The 18,500-nt window shown below is 34.8% G+C and overlaps 1 protein-coding gene across 2 annotated transcripts; it reads right to left on the reverse strand.

Annotated features, from left to right (window-relative positions):
- Window positions 1-3,196: 3,196 nt before the first annotated feature.
- On the reverse strand, window positions 3,197-18,341 carry LOC125044713 (FHF complex subunit HOOK interacting protein 2A-like). Of its 2 annotated transcripts, none has more exons than XM_047641587.1 (16): window positions 18,173-18,341; window positions 14,652-14,814; window positions 14,315-14,461; window positions 13,657-13,875; window positions 13,242-13,364; window positions 12,947-13,126; window positions 12,633-12,832; window positions 11,094-11,202; window positions 10,781-10,958; window positions 10,480-10,610; window positions 9,619-9,766; window positions 8,912-9,047; window positions 8,307-8,406; window positions 7,313-7,480; window positions 5,477-5,724; window positions 3,197-4,290 (listed from the first exon to the last, which is right to left on the reverse strand). In XM_047641587.1, exons 2-16 carry the CDS (start codon window positions 14,775-14,777, stop codon window positions 4,182-4,184), a joined length of 2,322 nt encoding a protein of 773 aa, XP_047497543.1. In that variant the 5' UTR covers window positions 14,778-14,814; window positions 18,173-18,341; the 3' UTR covers window positions 3,197-4,181. The 2 variants fall into 2 exon arrangements, with proteins under 2 accessions (XP_047497543.1, XP_047497545.1); XM_047641589.1 differs by having other exon boundaries at window positions 8,912-8,984; window positions 18,173-18,334.
- Window positions 18,342-18,500: the final 159 nt, after the last annotated feature.

Raw genomic sequence — 18,500 nt, forward strand, 5'->3', positions numbered from 1 at the left:
TGTCATGCAAGTTATCTATCACAATATGGCACACAAAAATACAACCTTTACGGCTTTACACTTAATTATTTTCTATCACATGTGGATATTTTCAGCTTTTCATATGAATTTACATACACTTAGAGAACACCATAATCTTATCTTTCACAAAAATTGTCCAGGACCATTAACATTAATGAATGTGTCTATATGAGATAACCAAAATTACATTAAATGTTTCAGGGCTGTCTCAACTTTTGACTGATGCTAGCATTAAAGAATTTAATATAGTCTCCAATCAATTTTGCAAACACCAACTTCACCATGGGCAGTAGTAAACTTGATAATTAATACATGCAATGCTTACAAACACTAACCTCTATAATATTGGCATATTTCTTTCATATACTAAAGCATTCTGCTGACCATTTACATAATAAAACCTTTGTAATGGAATAGCTTCAAGCTGGAGGGAATCCAAAATCTACACTATAAAAAGGATATTGCTCTCATGAAAATCAAGATGATAGTATAAATTCTGTAATACCTTTCAAGTAAAATACCATGAGAATCAATTTGTAAGAACTACCAAAACCACTATTTCCAAAATAAATCTAAATAAAGCTTACTCAAAATCCACATGCAGCCAAGAATAGGAGATATCTTTCCCGGACTCCGTATTTATATACCAGTATATACCACCATTTTTATTTTGTATTACAGAACCAATGCCAATACATCATAACAGGCATTCAGCATTTGAACTACAAGTTCATGAAATGATAATACAATTAAGATGTATTTTACAAAGACAAAACAAAGTCATGCCAGTAAATTCCTTTCAAAAACTTTTCAAATGTATCTGTGAGCTCAAAACTTACAAATGATCTTGGAACCTCTGTTAACTGGATGGTAAGCTAAAAAAAAAAAAAAAATGACTAGAGAACTTGCTTGAAAGTAATTGTTACAAAGCAAGGGTTAGAAACAAGAACCTGTGTCTTGTTATCTTCAAGAGGTCCTGGTATGGTAGACGATTCCCTGTCCTTGTGACTTATGGCATTTTTCTTAATGTGTCAGTATTTAACAAGTGTTACTTAGCACATAACCCCACAACCTTTACAAAAATGAAATACATAAATGAATTTTAAAATATCCCAATAAATACAGTAGGCTTATACTTACAATTACAATTGCATACTATCCCAAATAATGTGAACAGATATCAAGCAAAACAGTTAGAATGTCATGTATGTTTCTGACACAAAGACCAAACTTAATTCAATGGCCGTGGGTTTATGGACTATCCACTATGGTCTTTTGTAAATTTTGTTGTACACAAATGGCCTCATACATGCTCAACCACCAAGAAGTCAATTAGTAGACCCTAGACTGACCTAGTATCCCCATTTCTTATATTTCTTGATTTTTTTTTTTTTATGCTATTAATATCAATACTGTTATTAATGTTATTGACATTATGACGATCATATGTTCTTAAAATACTAATAACAATAAAAATAGTAAATTACCATAAAAGAATCTTTTCAAGAATCATGGAAAAGTTTAAACAGGTGAGAGAGATAGGACTACCAACTGACTCCTTTGGTGACTAAGCACTTGTGGATTCATCTCTGGCTAAACACAATTAATACGCTAAAATTACAGTGGCTATGGCAAGTAATCATATCATCTGCTTCCAATGGGTTGAGAATTTAATTGGCAAGACCAACAATTTCCTATAAGTTATGATTCATCATTAGATTCAATATGTTATCTTAACGATCAAGACAGTTGCACAGAATACTAGTTAGCAGTGTGAAAATACCAACTATACTTTAAAACACAAGCCATGCATTGAAACACAATAAAGATATCTTGCCTATTAATGAGATCATAATATGAGCAACAGGGATGACCTCTTGGTTGTAGCACTGTATTATATAAAATGTCAGCCTATGTATAAACCAGTGATGTTTTTGTTGTGGGTAATAATAATAAATGATATAAGAATAAATAATGATACTTAAAAAAACAGGAGAGATTAGCAAAGCATGCACTTACCCCCGCATGCCATAAATTCACTGAAAAAAATCCCGCTGCGAAAAAACATAATTTGCTACTCATCTATAATATACCTAATTAATTCCACTTTTGGAACAAAATAATTTCTCAAGCCAGTTCTTGTCTTAAAATAAATAATATAACAGGCAGACTGAGATTCATAACAGATGCCACTTAGAATAACAAAACAATACAACAAGCAATTACAACAACTAAAAATATTTGAACAGCTAATAACAATAAGAATAAGAATTCTTAAGAAACAACTCATCCTTTATCTCATGATCATACAGTAAGTACACCATATCCATATATGGAGAAAAAAATGTAACTTCAAAAGCATTAGCAAAGCAGAAATAATATAATCTAGCATAACATGGAAACTTTTTCTAATATTAATGTCAGGTTATGAAAATAATATATATTTACTACACTGTAATGTGACAGTATCTATAATTACATTCCGTCAAACAATTGTATCATTTGAGAGATTATTCAAGAGTGTGTGCTTCTTTGAAGGAGATTGTAAATATGTGACACAGAGAAAAGGTATGGAAGATAAACAGGAATGTAAACACAAGAAAAATCAATAAAAAGTTAAGCAATGAAGGTGAATCATATGATAATAACATGGCATACAACATGCAACTGAACATTAATAAATCAATAACTTTAAACTCTTTGAAAGTTTAAAAGCATAGGCCTACACATAAATCATAATTTGAAATACCATGTACATATGCATATACATGCCTGAATACATACATACATAGATACATACATACATACATACATACATTCAAACAAATATGTATATGTGTGTGTGTGTGTGTGTGTGTGTGTGTGTGTGTGTGTGTGTGTGTGTGTGTGTGTGTGTGTGTGTGTGTGTGTGTGTGTGTGTGTGTGTGTGTGTTTTTATATATAAATATATACATATATACATATATATATATATATATATATATATATATATAAATATATAAATATATAAATATATAAATATATATATATATAGACACAGACATACATATACATATACATATACATACTTAACTACATACATATAGATATATAAACTGATATATACATGCATACATAAATACATATCACAAGGCTCATATATATCTATGTATACAAAAATAAACATTTGCATATGTACCCACATGCACCTGCATACACACCCACATACCCATGTCTATGGCCACAAACATACATGCACATGCACACACACACATAAATGCATACAAACACCTATGCACATATGTATATATAGATGAGTTTTATATAAACTGAACTTATACCATTTTTTAAAAAGATAATGGACTGCACCATGATTTGTGCGTGAAGCACCTAAATGGAACACAAGAAATCCCTAAGAGATATGAGCAGAAAGCCTACAAGGCAATAATATTGCTCTTCCTAAACAATTACACTAGAATAAGGATTTAAACTTCAGTTGCTTTTCATAAGGAAATAATACATCTTACAGCTAATGTCAGCTGCTATTTGTTGTTTTAGTAAAAAATAATTATAATAAATACATAGGATATATATATATATATATATATATATAATGAAGTACAGTAGAGAAACCTGATCTAGACAAAAGATAGTAATTATAATATTCAGAAGCAAACAGGATGTATCATCAAAGAACAGAGTTATGTAAATGAGCCATTTATTCTAAAGCAAACTTAGAATCTACTTTTTAATATCCTGATATCAATGAATTAGTATTTTTATATAAGAACTAGCTCCAAATACATAGTTCCATCTCACTATTTGGAAAATATCAAACTCATCTTTATAATTTACATAAAGGAGCAAATTATTTTGTTATCAACTATTATAATCAGGCTTATTCCCTCAACTGCAGCTTGCATTTTTAAGCTGCAGTTGCATACGGTCACAAATCAAAAGCTGTTTAAAAAGAAGTAAAACAAAGCAGCTCCAAACCATACATACTAGTGTCTCAGGACCAACACCATATCATGTCACCAAATGTCCTCAGCAATGCCCCAAGATTTCGAGAAAAATATAAGATCACTTGACCATTTTCTTTATCACATAAACTATATCAAAAGCTAATGAAGAGTCTAGGTCTTCTGCTTTTCAATCATCAGTGGCACCAGGTACTTACTTTATCCGTTACATTCTGTTCTGTATTTGGCATATGCTATGGATGCTAGTTCCTTGGTAAATTCTTCAATCACAATTAAAGCTTCAAATTTGCGGTCATCATCATCTCTTCTGTGAGGAATAAAAATGAAGATGTGTTAATTTTTATACAGAATTTCTGAAAGGAATCAGTAAAACATTTATTATTAAATAAAACTGCAACCCTAAAATCTCATCCATTTAAATCTAAGCAGCAAAGGTATCTTAATCTGTTGGATCCAGATGATCCACTGCCATCATGTGGTCTATAATACAGGCCTTAGGCTTACTAGAACACCACTCTGACGGGTGGGCAGCTTGTAAGCTGGGCACAAACGAACACTCATGTGCAGTGAAAAGACTCCATGCATCCCCTTTGCAATTTTATTTTCTCTTTTTCTGCAAAATTTTTAGCTTTTTTATTATTTTCCCTTGCCTAAAACTGTCATTTGATTTTCTTTATTCAGATGGTAATAGAATGTTTTCCATGCACAGACTATAATCAGTGCAATAATAACAACAATAAGTAACATTTTTTTATTTGTGTAATTATCTTTTTTTTGTAATATTCAACTTTCTGTTATACAACCTGTGCTGCCAATCACAGCAGACAGTAACATGATCCTGAATATGGAAAGAGCATACTCCCTGGAGCTGGAATTCTTCCAGTCATGGCTCACAGACAGTACATTCCACACTTGTTTATCAATAGGAATAGTGAAAAGCCCCTTCCTAAATGCCACCGTCCAAGAGCTTTGTGCTCTCGTGGCAAGTCTTTCCTGTCTCTCCAACCTTCAGCCTAAATGCTCGTAAGTCACATCACCCCAGCCCACACCCAAATTTTCCCATGATGGCATGTTTACTCAAGCCAAATTTTTTTCATGACATGATGGTCCTGTCATTTGGATTGTTTTTTTCTTTTTTTATATAAATAATTTTTCATATAGTAAAAAAATGTAGAGTAATTACCTCTTTACAACTTTGAGTTTAAATGTCTATCCAATCCAAATATATTTTGTGATAACCGAAACAGAAACAGATTCATGGCAGTATATTTCATGTTCTCTTATTTTGAAATAGTGTAAAAAAAAGTGCAGAAGTAATTATAATTATAAAACAACTACAAAAAATGTATATCATTAACACAAAATGAGTCCTAACACAGCAAACCTTTATCTCTAAGACTAAGGCAAAAGAGAACCAACTTACACATTATACCAAATAATCAGTATAATAAAGAAATACCTTTCACAACACCAAACACAGAAAAGGGACTTACTCAAAATCAAACTCTTCCATAGTTCCAAGGAGCTGGTACCTGGTAACCTTCAAGTGATCAACATAATCTTCACGTTCTACTATCGGCTGATGGATCTTGGATACCACAGAAGATAATACAGTGCAGGGGGTTCTCACACCTTCTGACAGTGTTACCGTTGGGTTGAGGAGGTATTCGTGCAGGTGTGGGTGTGGAAGGAGAGCTAAGGTAGCCACTAATGAGGTCACTTGGAGATTGATGTCATAGTCCTGTTAAAATGCAGTGTCATAAATAACTGTTACTGGAATGGTGATACTGTGACCTCTTTTATCATCAACATCATAATTAGTTTTTCCTTAAAAGATAAAAATGTGTTCATAATATAAATATTTACAATAATGACTTCAGTTAAATTCATAACAACTTTCTCTACTAGATGAAAAAATATTTTTCATACACTATAACAGCATAGTTAAAGCCTATGATATATAACATCAATATAATACCTTAATCACAAAAATATGTACTGGAGTTTAATTTTAAAATATGTATTATTAATCTGTATACCATTACATTACTAACAATATCCACAACAACTTCATATCTTTAGAGAAGCTTAGATATGTAATCACTAACATGTTAACCCAAAAGTGCCAAGTGGTGTTGTTTGAGTAATTTTGCTTACACATGGATGGCTTCACAAGAACTTACTAAGAAATAAGTTACCAGTTGTACCTGATTTTACCTATTTAGTATCATCATTATAACATTATCAATATTAATAAAAGTAATGAAACTAAATTCTTTCAATAAAAAAAAATCAAGGAAAGGGATAAAAGAGGTGAGGTACACATAGTTATTGACTCCTCGGTATCTTACGTATCTCTGTAGTCATCTTCAAGTAAACCTAATTAACAAAACAAAACCACACTAATCAGTGAATGTTAACTTGCACTCCTGGTGTTAACATGGTTATTAATCATATTCTTTCCTACATTTGTTTTCCAGGTGCTATGAAAGTTATATATTTTAGTGTTTTTTTCATTATGTTTAGTCACTATATATATATATATATATATATATATATATATATATATATGTATGTATTGCTAATTTCAGCAGCTTTATCTTGTTCTTAAATACTTTATTTATAGGTCTTGGGTGTGGGTGTGGGTGTGGGTGTGGATATGGGTGTGGATATGGGTATGGGTGTGGGTGTGGGTGTGGGTGTGGGTGTGGGTGTGGGTGTGGGTGTGGGTGTGGGTGTGGGTGTGGGTGTGGGTGTGGGTGTGGGTGTGGGTGTGGGTGTGCATGTGCGTGGGTGTGCATGTGCGTGAGTGAATGTGAGTGTGAATGTGAGAGTGTAAGTGTGTGTGTGAGTGTGAGTGTGAGTGAGTGAGTGAGTGAGTGAGTGAGTGAGTGAGTGAGTGAGTGAGTGAGTGAGTGAGTGAGTGAGTGTGAGTGTGAGTGTGAGTGTGAGTGTGAGTGTGAGTGTGAGTGTGAGTGTGAGTGTGAGTGTGAGTGTGAGTGTGAGTGTGTGTGTGTGTATATGTGTGTGTGTGTGTGTGTGTGTGTGTGTGTGTGTGTGTGTGTGTCTGTGTGTGTGTGTGTATGTATGTATGTATGTGTGTGTGTGTGTGTGTGTGTGTGTGTGTGTGTGTGTGTGTGTGTGTGTGTGTGTGTGTGTGTGTGTGTGTGTGTGTGTGTGTGTGTGTGTGTGTGTGTGTGTGTGTGTGTGTGTGTGTGTGTGTGTGTATACACACAGATCTCTAAATATAAAGCAAATGCTTTGAGCCACTGGAATCATCACCTACTTGAATGAGGATGCTGACTCTAAGTCAGCAATTTTAAGCCTACCTGATCAGGTAAGTGTTCCAGGAAGTCCATTAGCATGCGCAAGAGAGGACCCTCATAAAAGCTGCTCCCTTCTGCTTCAGGTCGAGATTCACGGGAAGCAGTGGAGGAGGAGTCAGATGGACACTCAGGTGTCACTGCCTCTCGTGGCCAGCCGAAGGAGACACAAGACTGAAAGGAATTAAATGCCTGAGTCAAAATGTGCTCTATAACTCCCAGATCATCTTCCATGCTTATTTTCTTGTACACTGGCATTCATACTAATTGCAGCAATGATGCTTACTTATAAGACATTTCACTTTAACAAATGATTTAAAGGGGAGTTAATCACTAAACTCCACCAGATTTTTATAAGTAATTTGGAGTATCATTAAAAATCATCATGCACCCTATGATATGAAGCTTAATTGTCTTTGAAGTTACGTTTTGTGTTACTGCCCTTAGCAACCTGGGGGTTCCCCAATACAATTATGTTTTTGTTTTCTTGGCTTGTAACTGTAGATACCAACTGAACTTTCTCCTATTATTTTCTTGATCTCTGTGGATTTCTCATTTAAACAATAGCTAAGTATGTCACCTAAACTTTGTAGAGCTGATAGATAGTGTCAGGAGTAAATAGGAGTTGGCACAAATAAGCATTCCCCCTTTCATCTAATGAGCTTAAATCATTACTTTGGTAAGTATTCTAAAAGGTACATATGAATTTGACTGTCATTCAGTACTTAATGTGTTCATTAGATCAGTAATACTATTAGTTCAGTAGAGTATATTCACTTTATAGCATTAAAGCATCACATTCATGAGTCTTATGTCTTTAGCACTCAAGAATGCATTTATTTTTGATACCATCTTTTGTTTTTTCTTCTTTCTATCCTTCTTTAATTTGAAAAGAAAACTGCATCTTAGAGGTTTGCAATGAACACGTTACTAGATAGATAACTTTAAATACAATTTTTTAAATAAAAGACATAAATTTATCCTTCAGTACAGGACTTACCCGACACACATCTCTATACTGCCGTTCAGCATCTGCCATGTAGCTCTCAAAGTCATCTTTGTTGGTAGAGCGCAATTCTTCAGGTACAACCATCAAAAACCTGAACATATGAAGATAAAAACATAATTATTTTGAATGAACACTAATACCTAATCCAAGAACTTTACTTACAAAGGACAACTGATTTTAGAAATGTATTATGTTGCATGAAGCATTATTCAGTGAGTAATTCAGTTTACTCAGTATGGTCCTACTTGACATAATTAGTTGAGTGATACATAACATTTTTCATCACTCCCCACCAAAAAGAACTCAAGATGCACCAATAATAATGAACAAATTAAAAACAGTTACCCGGCAGAAAGCCATCCCTTTAACTTACATATAATATCACGTGCTTAATAGCTGTTAAGTCAGACTCATTGTACAATGCATTAATAGTATTAGTAATTTTTTTAAGTTGGATCCAAAGATATTATGAAAAACAAATGTAAATTCACTCTTAAGGTTTAGAAAATATGTATGACAAATCCAAATGCCTTATGACAATCTTAACAAACCAGTATTATGTGTTCTGTAAGGATCACAGTACCCAAAATACTCACCTTTTGACAATTTTGTTAATGTTAGTAGGAGCCAAAGTCCTACTGATGGGTACAGATCCTGGAGATGTCTCGCCTGTGTGTACACCATCAGTTTGATTATGCTTTACACAACTATGGTTAGTTTCTGAAGAAGTTTCTGATGACAACAAGGCAAAAAGAATGAAAATGTTACTCAATTATTTGCTTGTAAGGAACTTGAAATTAAAACATCTAATCATGTGTATATGTATACATATTTGAAAAGCTCAATTTGATGTAATTATCCCCTATTTTGTTATTAGCAAAGCTTGAATCTGATTCCTTCCAAAAATTATTATTTCTTTTTTTGTCTTTTCTAATCATTGCCTTATATGTTAGTGCAAGTTACGAAAAGAACCACCAGCTCCTTTAAAATGTCTCAAAACTTTTACTTCTGAAGTTTTTAAAAAATTAAGCAACGAACTTCTATTCAAGCAGAATGCACTTAACCAATTCTCATTTTTTCTAAATATTAAAAAATATATATTCATGGTACAAGAACCATATCCTCTTAGTTATCTATTTCTGATCAGCTGAATATACCATTTTGGGCCAGACATTAAACAAAGACAATATAAGGTTAACTTTTTTTAAACAACTAGCTAAGAATAAAAATGGGACTATATTTACCTATATTGCAATAAAAAAAAGTCCTATAATTAAAAGGAAAAGGAAAAAATCTAATGTACCTTCTCTATGTTTGTATCTTTCATCTTCTTCATCTGACCATGAGCTTTGTTGATGTTCAGCGGCAGAAGAGTCATGATAGCCTCGCGTCATGACATAGTTCAGCACCAAGGATTGTACTGCCATGCTGCCTGGTTTCTCTATCATAACCTGATCAAGAAAGTGTACAAGAAAACACACTTATTTGTTGTTTAGCATTCCCAGGAGTCGAAAATGTTCCTGATATCAAAACAGGGTTTTATATGCTAATTGCTTGTAGATGGTGTAACTAATTAAAATAAAATGGAGGTTTCACATTGATCTCTCTAATATTACCATTATAAATCAAATACTGATCAATATCATCCATCATATTCTTTGCCAAAAGATAATTTGGACTATTTAGCATGCAATAATCAATTAATTATGAATTGAATCAATGAACTAACATTATTTTAATATTTTCATACGATCATACATAAATACATACATACATACATATCAATCTATCTATATAATTTTCTCCATATAATCAACCTTTTATATATTTATATATATATATATATATATATATATATATACATACATACATACATATATATATATATATATATATATATATATATATATATATATATATCATTGCAAAGGGGAGGCACAGAGTGATGTCACTGCACATGTGCATTTGTATGCACCCAGCCTACAAGCCCCAAACCCATCAGAGCAACCACTCACAAGAGCCTAATACCCATATTTTGGTTTATGTGATTGCCATGAAGCCTCCAGATTTAATGGATTAAAATCATCAAGCTCATAAATGCCAAGGTGCACCATCAAGAGAAAATGCAGTTTGGATGTAATCAAATCAGAAATTATCAACTAACCTGCAGCAATCTGAGGGCCTGTATTTGTAAGTGGTGAGGGGGTTGCTGACACAGCTTCATCACATGGTGTCTCATGGCACATTCATCTCCTTCCAACTCCACACTATCTTCACTCAACCAAGATATTGTACCTTGTGGAATACATGATGTTAATATTCTAAAACTAATTACAGTAAAGCAAATGCTTTCCAGTCCCAGCAACTTTTTAATGAAATCTACTAACTCTTGTAAAAATTATCAAAAATACAAAATATTAAACATTTGCATACATAAACAACATCTACATCATGATAAAACTAACTGTTAACAAGGAGTGGTGATGAAATAGAGGTGATGATTTTGGCTGTGATTGCCAGGTAAAGAGATACTGTATCCTCATCTTCATTATTTAACATTCCACGTAGGACACCTTCTAAGAACACCTCTCTTATGGTGCTGCAGATACTTGAACCTAAAGTGCCATCGCATGCACCCACAAACTGTAAAAAAAATTATATATATAATAATAATTTACATATTTCCATACAAATGATATATAAAAAAGTATTAGACAATGCCATTCATCCCCCATCAAAACACCTAAATACATTTAACTTATATATTGCACCTCTCACCTTATCACAGAATGTTAGCCAATTTAAGAAGGCAATCACTTCTATTCTCCCTGGGAATTCTCCCACATCATCTTCCTCTTCACTATCACTCCCTTCCAAGGCCTCTCCTCTAGAATACAAACCATCTTTGTTGAACATATATCTGATAATGACTGATAACACTGCCACAGTCTGTTTACAACTGGAAAATTTTGCATCTCCACTAAAAAAAAAAAAAAAAAAAATACTGATGTGCATGTGGATCTAGAAAAAAGACATGAATGCAGACCCATATATGGGTATGAATGTAGATGTAGGTCTTGGTGTGAATGTGGAAGCAGATACTGGTGTGCATATGAATTTGCATGTGGATGTAGAGAAAGATGTGGATGTAAATAAGGATGTGAATGTATACAGATATGGGCGTAGGAATGAATATTAATGTGGCATGTGAAATGTGAATGTGAATGCTGATGTGAATATATGTGTAGGTGTGAATATTGATGAAGATGTGGATAAACATGTGACTGTAAAGAGATATGGATATGGATCTGTATGTGGATGTGGATCAGGATATGGATGTTAATGTATATGAAGATGTAAATTTAGATGTGAATGTAAATTTGGAACTAGGTGTTGAAGTGAAAGTGAATGCGAATGCAAATATTATTGTGAATTTGAATATGAGTGTGGATGTGAATTTGATTCTGAATACATATTGATTGTGAGTGCAAATATAAATGTCAATGTCAATATCAATGTCTACATCAATGTTGATGTGGATGCTTGTGTGCATAACAAAAATTGAATTAAATATAGATGTGGATTTCACCTAACAAGTGTAGACAGCTTATCAAAAAATCTATTAACCTAACACCTGAACAGAATCCTTCATAGAGAATACGGATGCCAAAGTAAATGTGGAGACAAGCAAGGGTAAGAATGTAGATGTCGGTGTGAATGTGGAAATGGAAGTGAATGTAACTGCACAAGCAAATGCAAATGTAGCTGTGGATGTGTATGGGAAACATAGTCAAAGTATATACAGCTTCTCAAATCAATATCAGGATTATAAGAAAGAATTAAATAATAACACTGACTATAGAACCAGACTCAGGGATTTATTCCCTTTTGACCAGGCCTACGTGCACTATCTGGGGAACTTGAGGAGCTAGTGCTAAGCTTTATATGCCCTTATCCTGCTTATTTTTTCATGGATAATGATCATATGTGATCATGTTCAAAATTTGCTAAATAGTGTACAGTTATAAAATAAAAGGATTTTGAAGATAGCCTAGACAGGTCTACAAAGGATTTGCAATCACTTGTTAATAGGAAGTACACATTATATGAAGAGTATAGATTGAAATTTGTGTGTGATAATATTCTAAGATAATTAAGCCTGAGGCCTTTTCCTTCAATTTCCTTCCATAATTTCCTTCAAGTTTTTAGGTGTACATAGATATATCCCCTTCTATTAAAAAATCAGCACATATAAATTATGCTATATAGGGATTATACACTATCCTACATATTAACAAACTTTCCCATCACACTGACTTGCTTTTCTCTGTTAGTGGAATGTCCTCTATCAAGGCTGGCTCTGTATCCTTAGGAATAGCATCAGATGCAGTAACCAGTCGTGATGCCAAGTAGTGAGGGAGGAGGGTATGTCTTGCTATTGTTGAACTACTGTGTCCTTGTCTAATACTGGCCACTGACACAAGGCAGTCATGAGCCATAGAGGAGATGCGAGAATCCTGGGGGATCAAAGACAAGATATTAAAATGAGCTGGATATACTCACAGTATCACTATTTGTAATCATAAATCTGTACTAAATATATCATCAAATCATGAATTCACTGTACTTACTGCACTATGACACATGTTCAATAGGGCATCAACAAGAGGAAATTTTGGTTGTGATTTCTGTCCAGCTGATGAATTCTGTTCATCAGCAGATGTGCCATTTGCAACTTCATGTGTAGGGGTTGGAGGGAAGCTGTCATCTGGTGTGAATCCACTGGGGACTCCTCCAGTTATTGCTATTGGCTGAGGGGAAGATTCAGAATGATGTTACAAAAAACAAAGGGGAGATACTACATGGAAAGGAAGAAAATATAATTACCAGTTGGTTTTCAAATGAATACAGAAAAAGCAAATGTACCTGAATGTACAAGAGGATGATACTACTATCCTGTCGAATTTTTTCACAAAGAGTAGAAAGGAATTCCATCTCTTCATGCTCATAGGGTGATGCTCTCATTTCACAGCTAGCTTTCACCATCACCTGCAAAAATTAAAGTAACAAACAAAATTAACTTTCAGGAATAAAAATATCAAACCTTCATCATACACAGTCTGCATAGCTAGAAATTCACAATAAAAAGTGACAAGATTGTATTCTAGAACATCTGTCCTCATGTGATAGCCCTCTAAGACAACTAAGCCTTTACTTACTGTATACATTTATATTCACTGTCCTACATGTATAACAAAATAAATGGGTTATTCATCTTATTCAGTTATATTTCTATGCCATGATCAGATAAGAGGAATAGATAACATTTTTTTCTACATACCTGAAGTGGTTTGTGCACAGGGCCATGATGCAGGTGAGAATGGTGGAGATGGTTCAGCACCCCAACCAGGAAAACATATGCATGCTGTCGGATCCCAAGAGGACGATCGGCCCTGGCATGGGAGGCTAAGGTGGCAAGCACTTTCTCCTGTACAAGATATTCCATGCAGGGACTCAGTGGCCCACCCACACGTTGCTCCCTCTCTTCAGCCACCAACATCTGGAAGTAGGGAACGGGTTTCGTAAAAATCAATTTGAAATTCTTTTACTTTCTTTTTTAAAAAACAAAAGAGACACTATCAATAATACAATGAAAAAGATGGATGTGAATAAAAGAAGATCTAAAATTAATGAAAGAGAAAAAGATGCAACAAACAAAAAAGAAACTAATGAAATCATGAAAATCCCACATAATCTTAAAGAAAAAGGGCATACACATAAAACATATAGTATATACAGCACCTCAGAAAAAAAAGACAAAAGATTGAAAAGAGAGACTTGAACCAAACATCAAGTGAAGAAATATTGCCAAACAAAAGAACAAAGAATACTGTGAGATACTACATCGATACAAAAAGTGAAAGGCAAAGTCTATTTCTTCATCTTGAGTATGTTCTGTGAAGTTACCCCTTCTGCCAGAATCAATACATCTTTTGTACCTTGAGCATCTGTGTCAAGTGTCTTGGGACGTGCGTCTCCTCGATGGCTGGTGTCTGACCCTCGTTGTGCTGACATCTCTGGCAAATAATTGACAGCTGCGTCCAGTGGTAGCGTAGGTCTTCAACACGTGGACATGGTGGAGCAACCTCAGGATAAATGGCATGCATATCATTATTCTAGATGTCACCATACAATATCAATATTTGATATTACATTATATTAAGAAACATTTCAATATCTAGATTTTTATATTAAAAAAAAAAACAGTTACCCTTACTCATTTAACTATATTAAAAAAAAAAAAAATCTATTATATCATGTACTCCAAACTCATACCACATCAGCTGCAGCCTGCAGTGCGTCTGATATCCTTGAAAACATGACTGGGTCGTGCTTCCTTTTCCTGCTGGTGCGACACAGCGTCTCATTCAACACGAACCCAAATATCTCAACACACGACATGAGGCCTCTTCACTGGAGCCATGTTGGCTCACACACACTGAAAGGGTCAGACAGGAATTATATCAGTACAGTATATAGTGTGGGTGTGAGTGTGGGTGTGAGAGTGGGTGTGGGTGTGGGTGTGGGTGTGGGTGCGGGTGTAGGTGTGGGTGTGGGTGTGGATGTGGGTGTGGGTGTGGGTGTGGGTGTGGGTGTGGATGTGGGTGCGGGTGTGGGTGTGGGTGTGGGTGTGGGTGCAAGTGTGGGTGTGGGTGTGGGTGTGAGTATGAGCATGAGTATGAATGTAGGTGTAGGTGTTGGTGTTGGTGTTGGTGTTGGTGTTGGTGTGGGTGTAGCTGTGGGTGTGGGTGTGGGTGTGGGTGTGGGTGTGGGTGCGGGTGTGGGTGTGGGTGTGGGTGCAGGTGTGGGTGTGGGTGTGGGTGTGGGTGTGGGTGTGGGTGCGGGTGCGGGTGCGGGTGCGGGTGCGGGTGTGGGTGTGGGTGTGGGTGTGGGTGCGGGTGTGGGTGTGAGTATGAGCATGAGTATGAATGTAGGTGTAGGTGTTGGTGTTGGTGTTGGTGTGGGTGTAGCTGTGGGTGTGGGTGTGGGTGTGGGTGTGGGTGTGGGTGTGGGTGTGGGTGTGGGTGTGGGTTTGCAGGTGCTTGTGGACATGTGTCTAAATTTAAAAACATACACCAGTCCTCAATTAACCATTGGTCAATATAAGCACACACTTAGACTACTTAGACATACAAGTACTCTACAGGGCACCACCAACTTCTAGCACTATATTGGAAATGCAGACTTGAAATTTAAGAAATTACAGATCTACTACAAGGGCCTAAAACATATCAAAACAGCAGTAATCTCTAATTGTACTTTATTTAACTACACCTGATAAACAAGCCTTCAGTCTTATTTGCCCCACAACATTACGCCTGATATACTATATTTCAAGGAGATACCAATGAAAGAGACAAGGCATATTTATTTGACTGTTCTTAGGGTATCATCAAACTATAAATGTAGCTCTAGTGTGTAAAATGTAGCTCTAGTATGTATCCCTATTACTACCAAAATCAATGTTGCTAGCTTAACAGACAGACACCCACAAGCCTGCTACTGGCCTTGCATTAATCAGCAAAGCCTCCTAGTCATCACCTGTCAAGAAACCATTTACAGTCTAGCAAGATAAAACTCGTAAACACCCCCCCCCCCCCCCTTACCAAATCATTATCAAACAATATCCTGTCTGAGCTCTATTTTGCAACACTATCACACTGGTCTCCAGATTCAGACCAGACCAGATTCAGCTGTAAGAGGATTTGGAGAGAAAACAACCAACATATTTACAAAAAAAAAAAAAAAAAAAAAAAAAAAAAATTTGCCAGCCATTACGAGTTTTCTAGTCTTATCAATAACTATATGCAGTCCTGCTAAACACATTTTTTCCAAAAATTAAATTCTAAAGGAGAGGGTAAATCATAATTAACTAACCTTTATACACTTACATAGGCTAGAAGTAAAGCTTCAAATATTACAAAATAAAAAGCTAATAAATAATAAAAAGGTAATTATAAAAAAAAAGTTAATCTGGTCTGTCTCATTCTCACTTTACTTTATACTGCATAGTTTTTTTTCTTTATTAAAATAAATCTTATATGGTATCTTAAGATCAAACTAAGTCATTACTGTATACTAAAGCCTGACTACATTATCTACGTTCCCTGCTGACACAAGTAATTCCTACTGGGAAAATCTTATCAGTAACACTTTAGCCTTTTAATCTTTTACTTTTTCTTCTTATGTTTAAAATCCTTATCACCAACAGTTTTTATTTTCTTGTTTTCTCTATATAAATGACTAATACACTTTTCTTCATCACTTACAAACTTTTTCCATTTATCACCTTATGGGTATTTCAACAGGAAACAATATACTGCATAACATAATAAAAAAAACAAACTTAAATAGTATATACATTATGATAAGCCTCACTGGAAAGCATTTGTTAGGAGTGTACCAACCACCATTTTTATGTATGATTGAAATAATAGTAATTTGTACTTCATTAATCCAAAGGACAACTGTTATTAAAAGTTTAATAGTTTGATTTTTTTTTCATAATAACCTTTTGTGCATATTATTGAGAATTATAGGTTTCTAAGGTTCATAGATTTATACACAATTCAACATTTAATGTGAAAGCCAATTGTAATGACTATAAAAATATATTATTTTCATGTTGACATTCATAAACATTAAGCCGACTGCATCCTAACATACATTTCAGTAATATCCTTTTTGCCATATACTTCACTAAGGACAGCTGCCTACAAAGATGAAGTTGGAAGACACCAAACATCCTTTCATGTAAATTTGCTGCAAGCCACAGATTTCTCCTTTTATATTAGGAGGCTTCTACCTCTCCCCTGAAATCAGGCAACACAGTATGGTACTTTTCTATGAGAACTTGAAGGTGCAGATGCATAATGCCTGGTGTGCCTGTGTGCATCAGTTTTGGTAGGGATATCTTTTAAATCTCTAGTTCTGACCAGATATGGATTCTCTCTCTCTCTTCTGTATCCAATAACTTCACTAGTTCCAATTCAGAATGGAAATGTTACAAAAGAAAACTGTCTTTGATTTCTGCTCTTTATCAATTTTATAAAGTACAAAGCATACCTTGTGTGACAGCTGAATAAAACTGCACCAATACAAAATAGCTCTCCAGTGTGCACATACCATGCAATGAGAAAATAAATCACAGAATATAACAATTTCTTTTCTAATTTGCAATATCAGCAAGGAAAAGAAACAGCTACACAGAACCACAAAGATAAGAAAACAAACTCGATTCCTAAAACTACTACTACCTTACAAAACAGCAATGCAAATCTGTAAAATCATCTGTCTTCTATATTCTTTCCTGATCGTCATCCACTAAAGATTTTCCACAACATTACCAAGGAGACTTGCAACTAAACCAAGGACACCACAGCAATGACATACAAAAGACACATATCGTCCAGTCCTCAAAAATGTTTCCACAATACATATAAACAAGACAAACCCACCAAAATAGAATTTGTTTCCCTTATTTTCCTGCAGCAATAACACACGAGACATAAATTGTATTGTCAAAATAAGTTATTAATTAAACCTGATCATACATGACACGTCTCGCAAACACAAAAAGTACACTGTACATACAAAGTGTAAGTAGAAAATGTCACAATATAGTATGATACGATAATAAGATAAATAATAAGTCAGAGATGTCACAATCAGCTGAAGGGAACTCACTATCAACACCTGTTATTCTTCTGTAATTCCCACCACTCCTACACCCATAACACACCCTTACATGACTTGACTCTCTTCCGTGTAACGCCAGTGATCTAGAAATAGCTTACCAACACGAACAGCTGCTTCTGCACGCTAATTATGAGGTCAAATGCGCCGTAATTAGAGGAATAAATTCCGAAAAGTTTGTTCTGTTTCGTCTGCTACGTGGACAGCGCTCAAGTACCCAAATCTTCAAAATAGTATGCATAAGACCGTCTCTAGGTAAGTTTTAACTACATGCGGGATGGATGAAGATACATTTATCTAGCTTCGTAAAAATACAAAGGTAGTAGGAATTCGTGAGAACGAGTAGTAACGCGTTTTTGGGTGTGGTACTCGAACGCCTTGTTGTGAAGCGGCTCAAATACCAATCCTCTAATCAAAATTCAAAATCAA

Source organism: Penaeus chinensis, chromosome 36 (assembly GCF_019202785.1).
Source record: "Penaeus chinensis breed Huanghai No. 1 chromosome 36, ASM1920278v2, whole genome shotgun sequence".
NCBI lineage: Eukaryota > Metazoa > Arthropoda > Malacostraca > Decapoda > Penaeidae > Penaeus > Penaeus chinensis.

Excerpts from the sequence above, each read along its gene's own strand:
- LOC125044713 (XM_047641587.1), bottom strand. The coding sequence starts at position 14,777 with ATGTCGTGTGTTGAGATATTTGGGTTCGTGTTGAATGAGACGCTGTGT. Across the intron at positions 11,203-12,632 it reads CCACTAACAGAGAAAAGCAA|AGGAGAGGCCTTGGAAGGGA; the intron begins GTCAGTGTGATG and ends TTTGTATTCTAG. Across the intron at positions 9,048-9,618 it reads AAGATACAAACATAGAGAAG|AAACTTCTTCAGAAACTAAC; the intron begins GTACATTAGATT and ends TGTTGTCATCAG.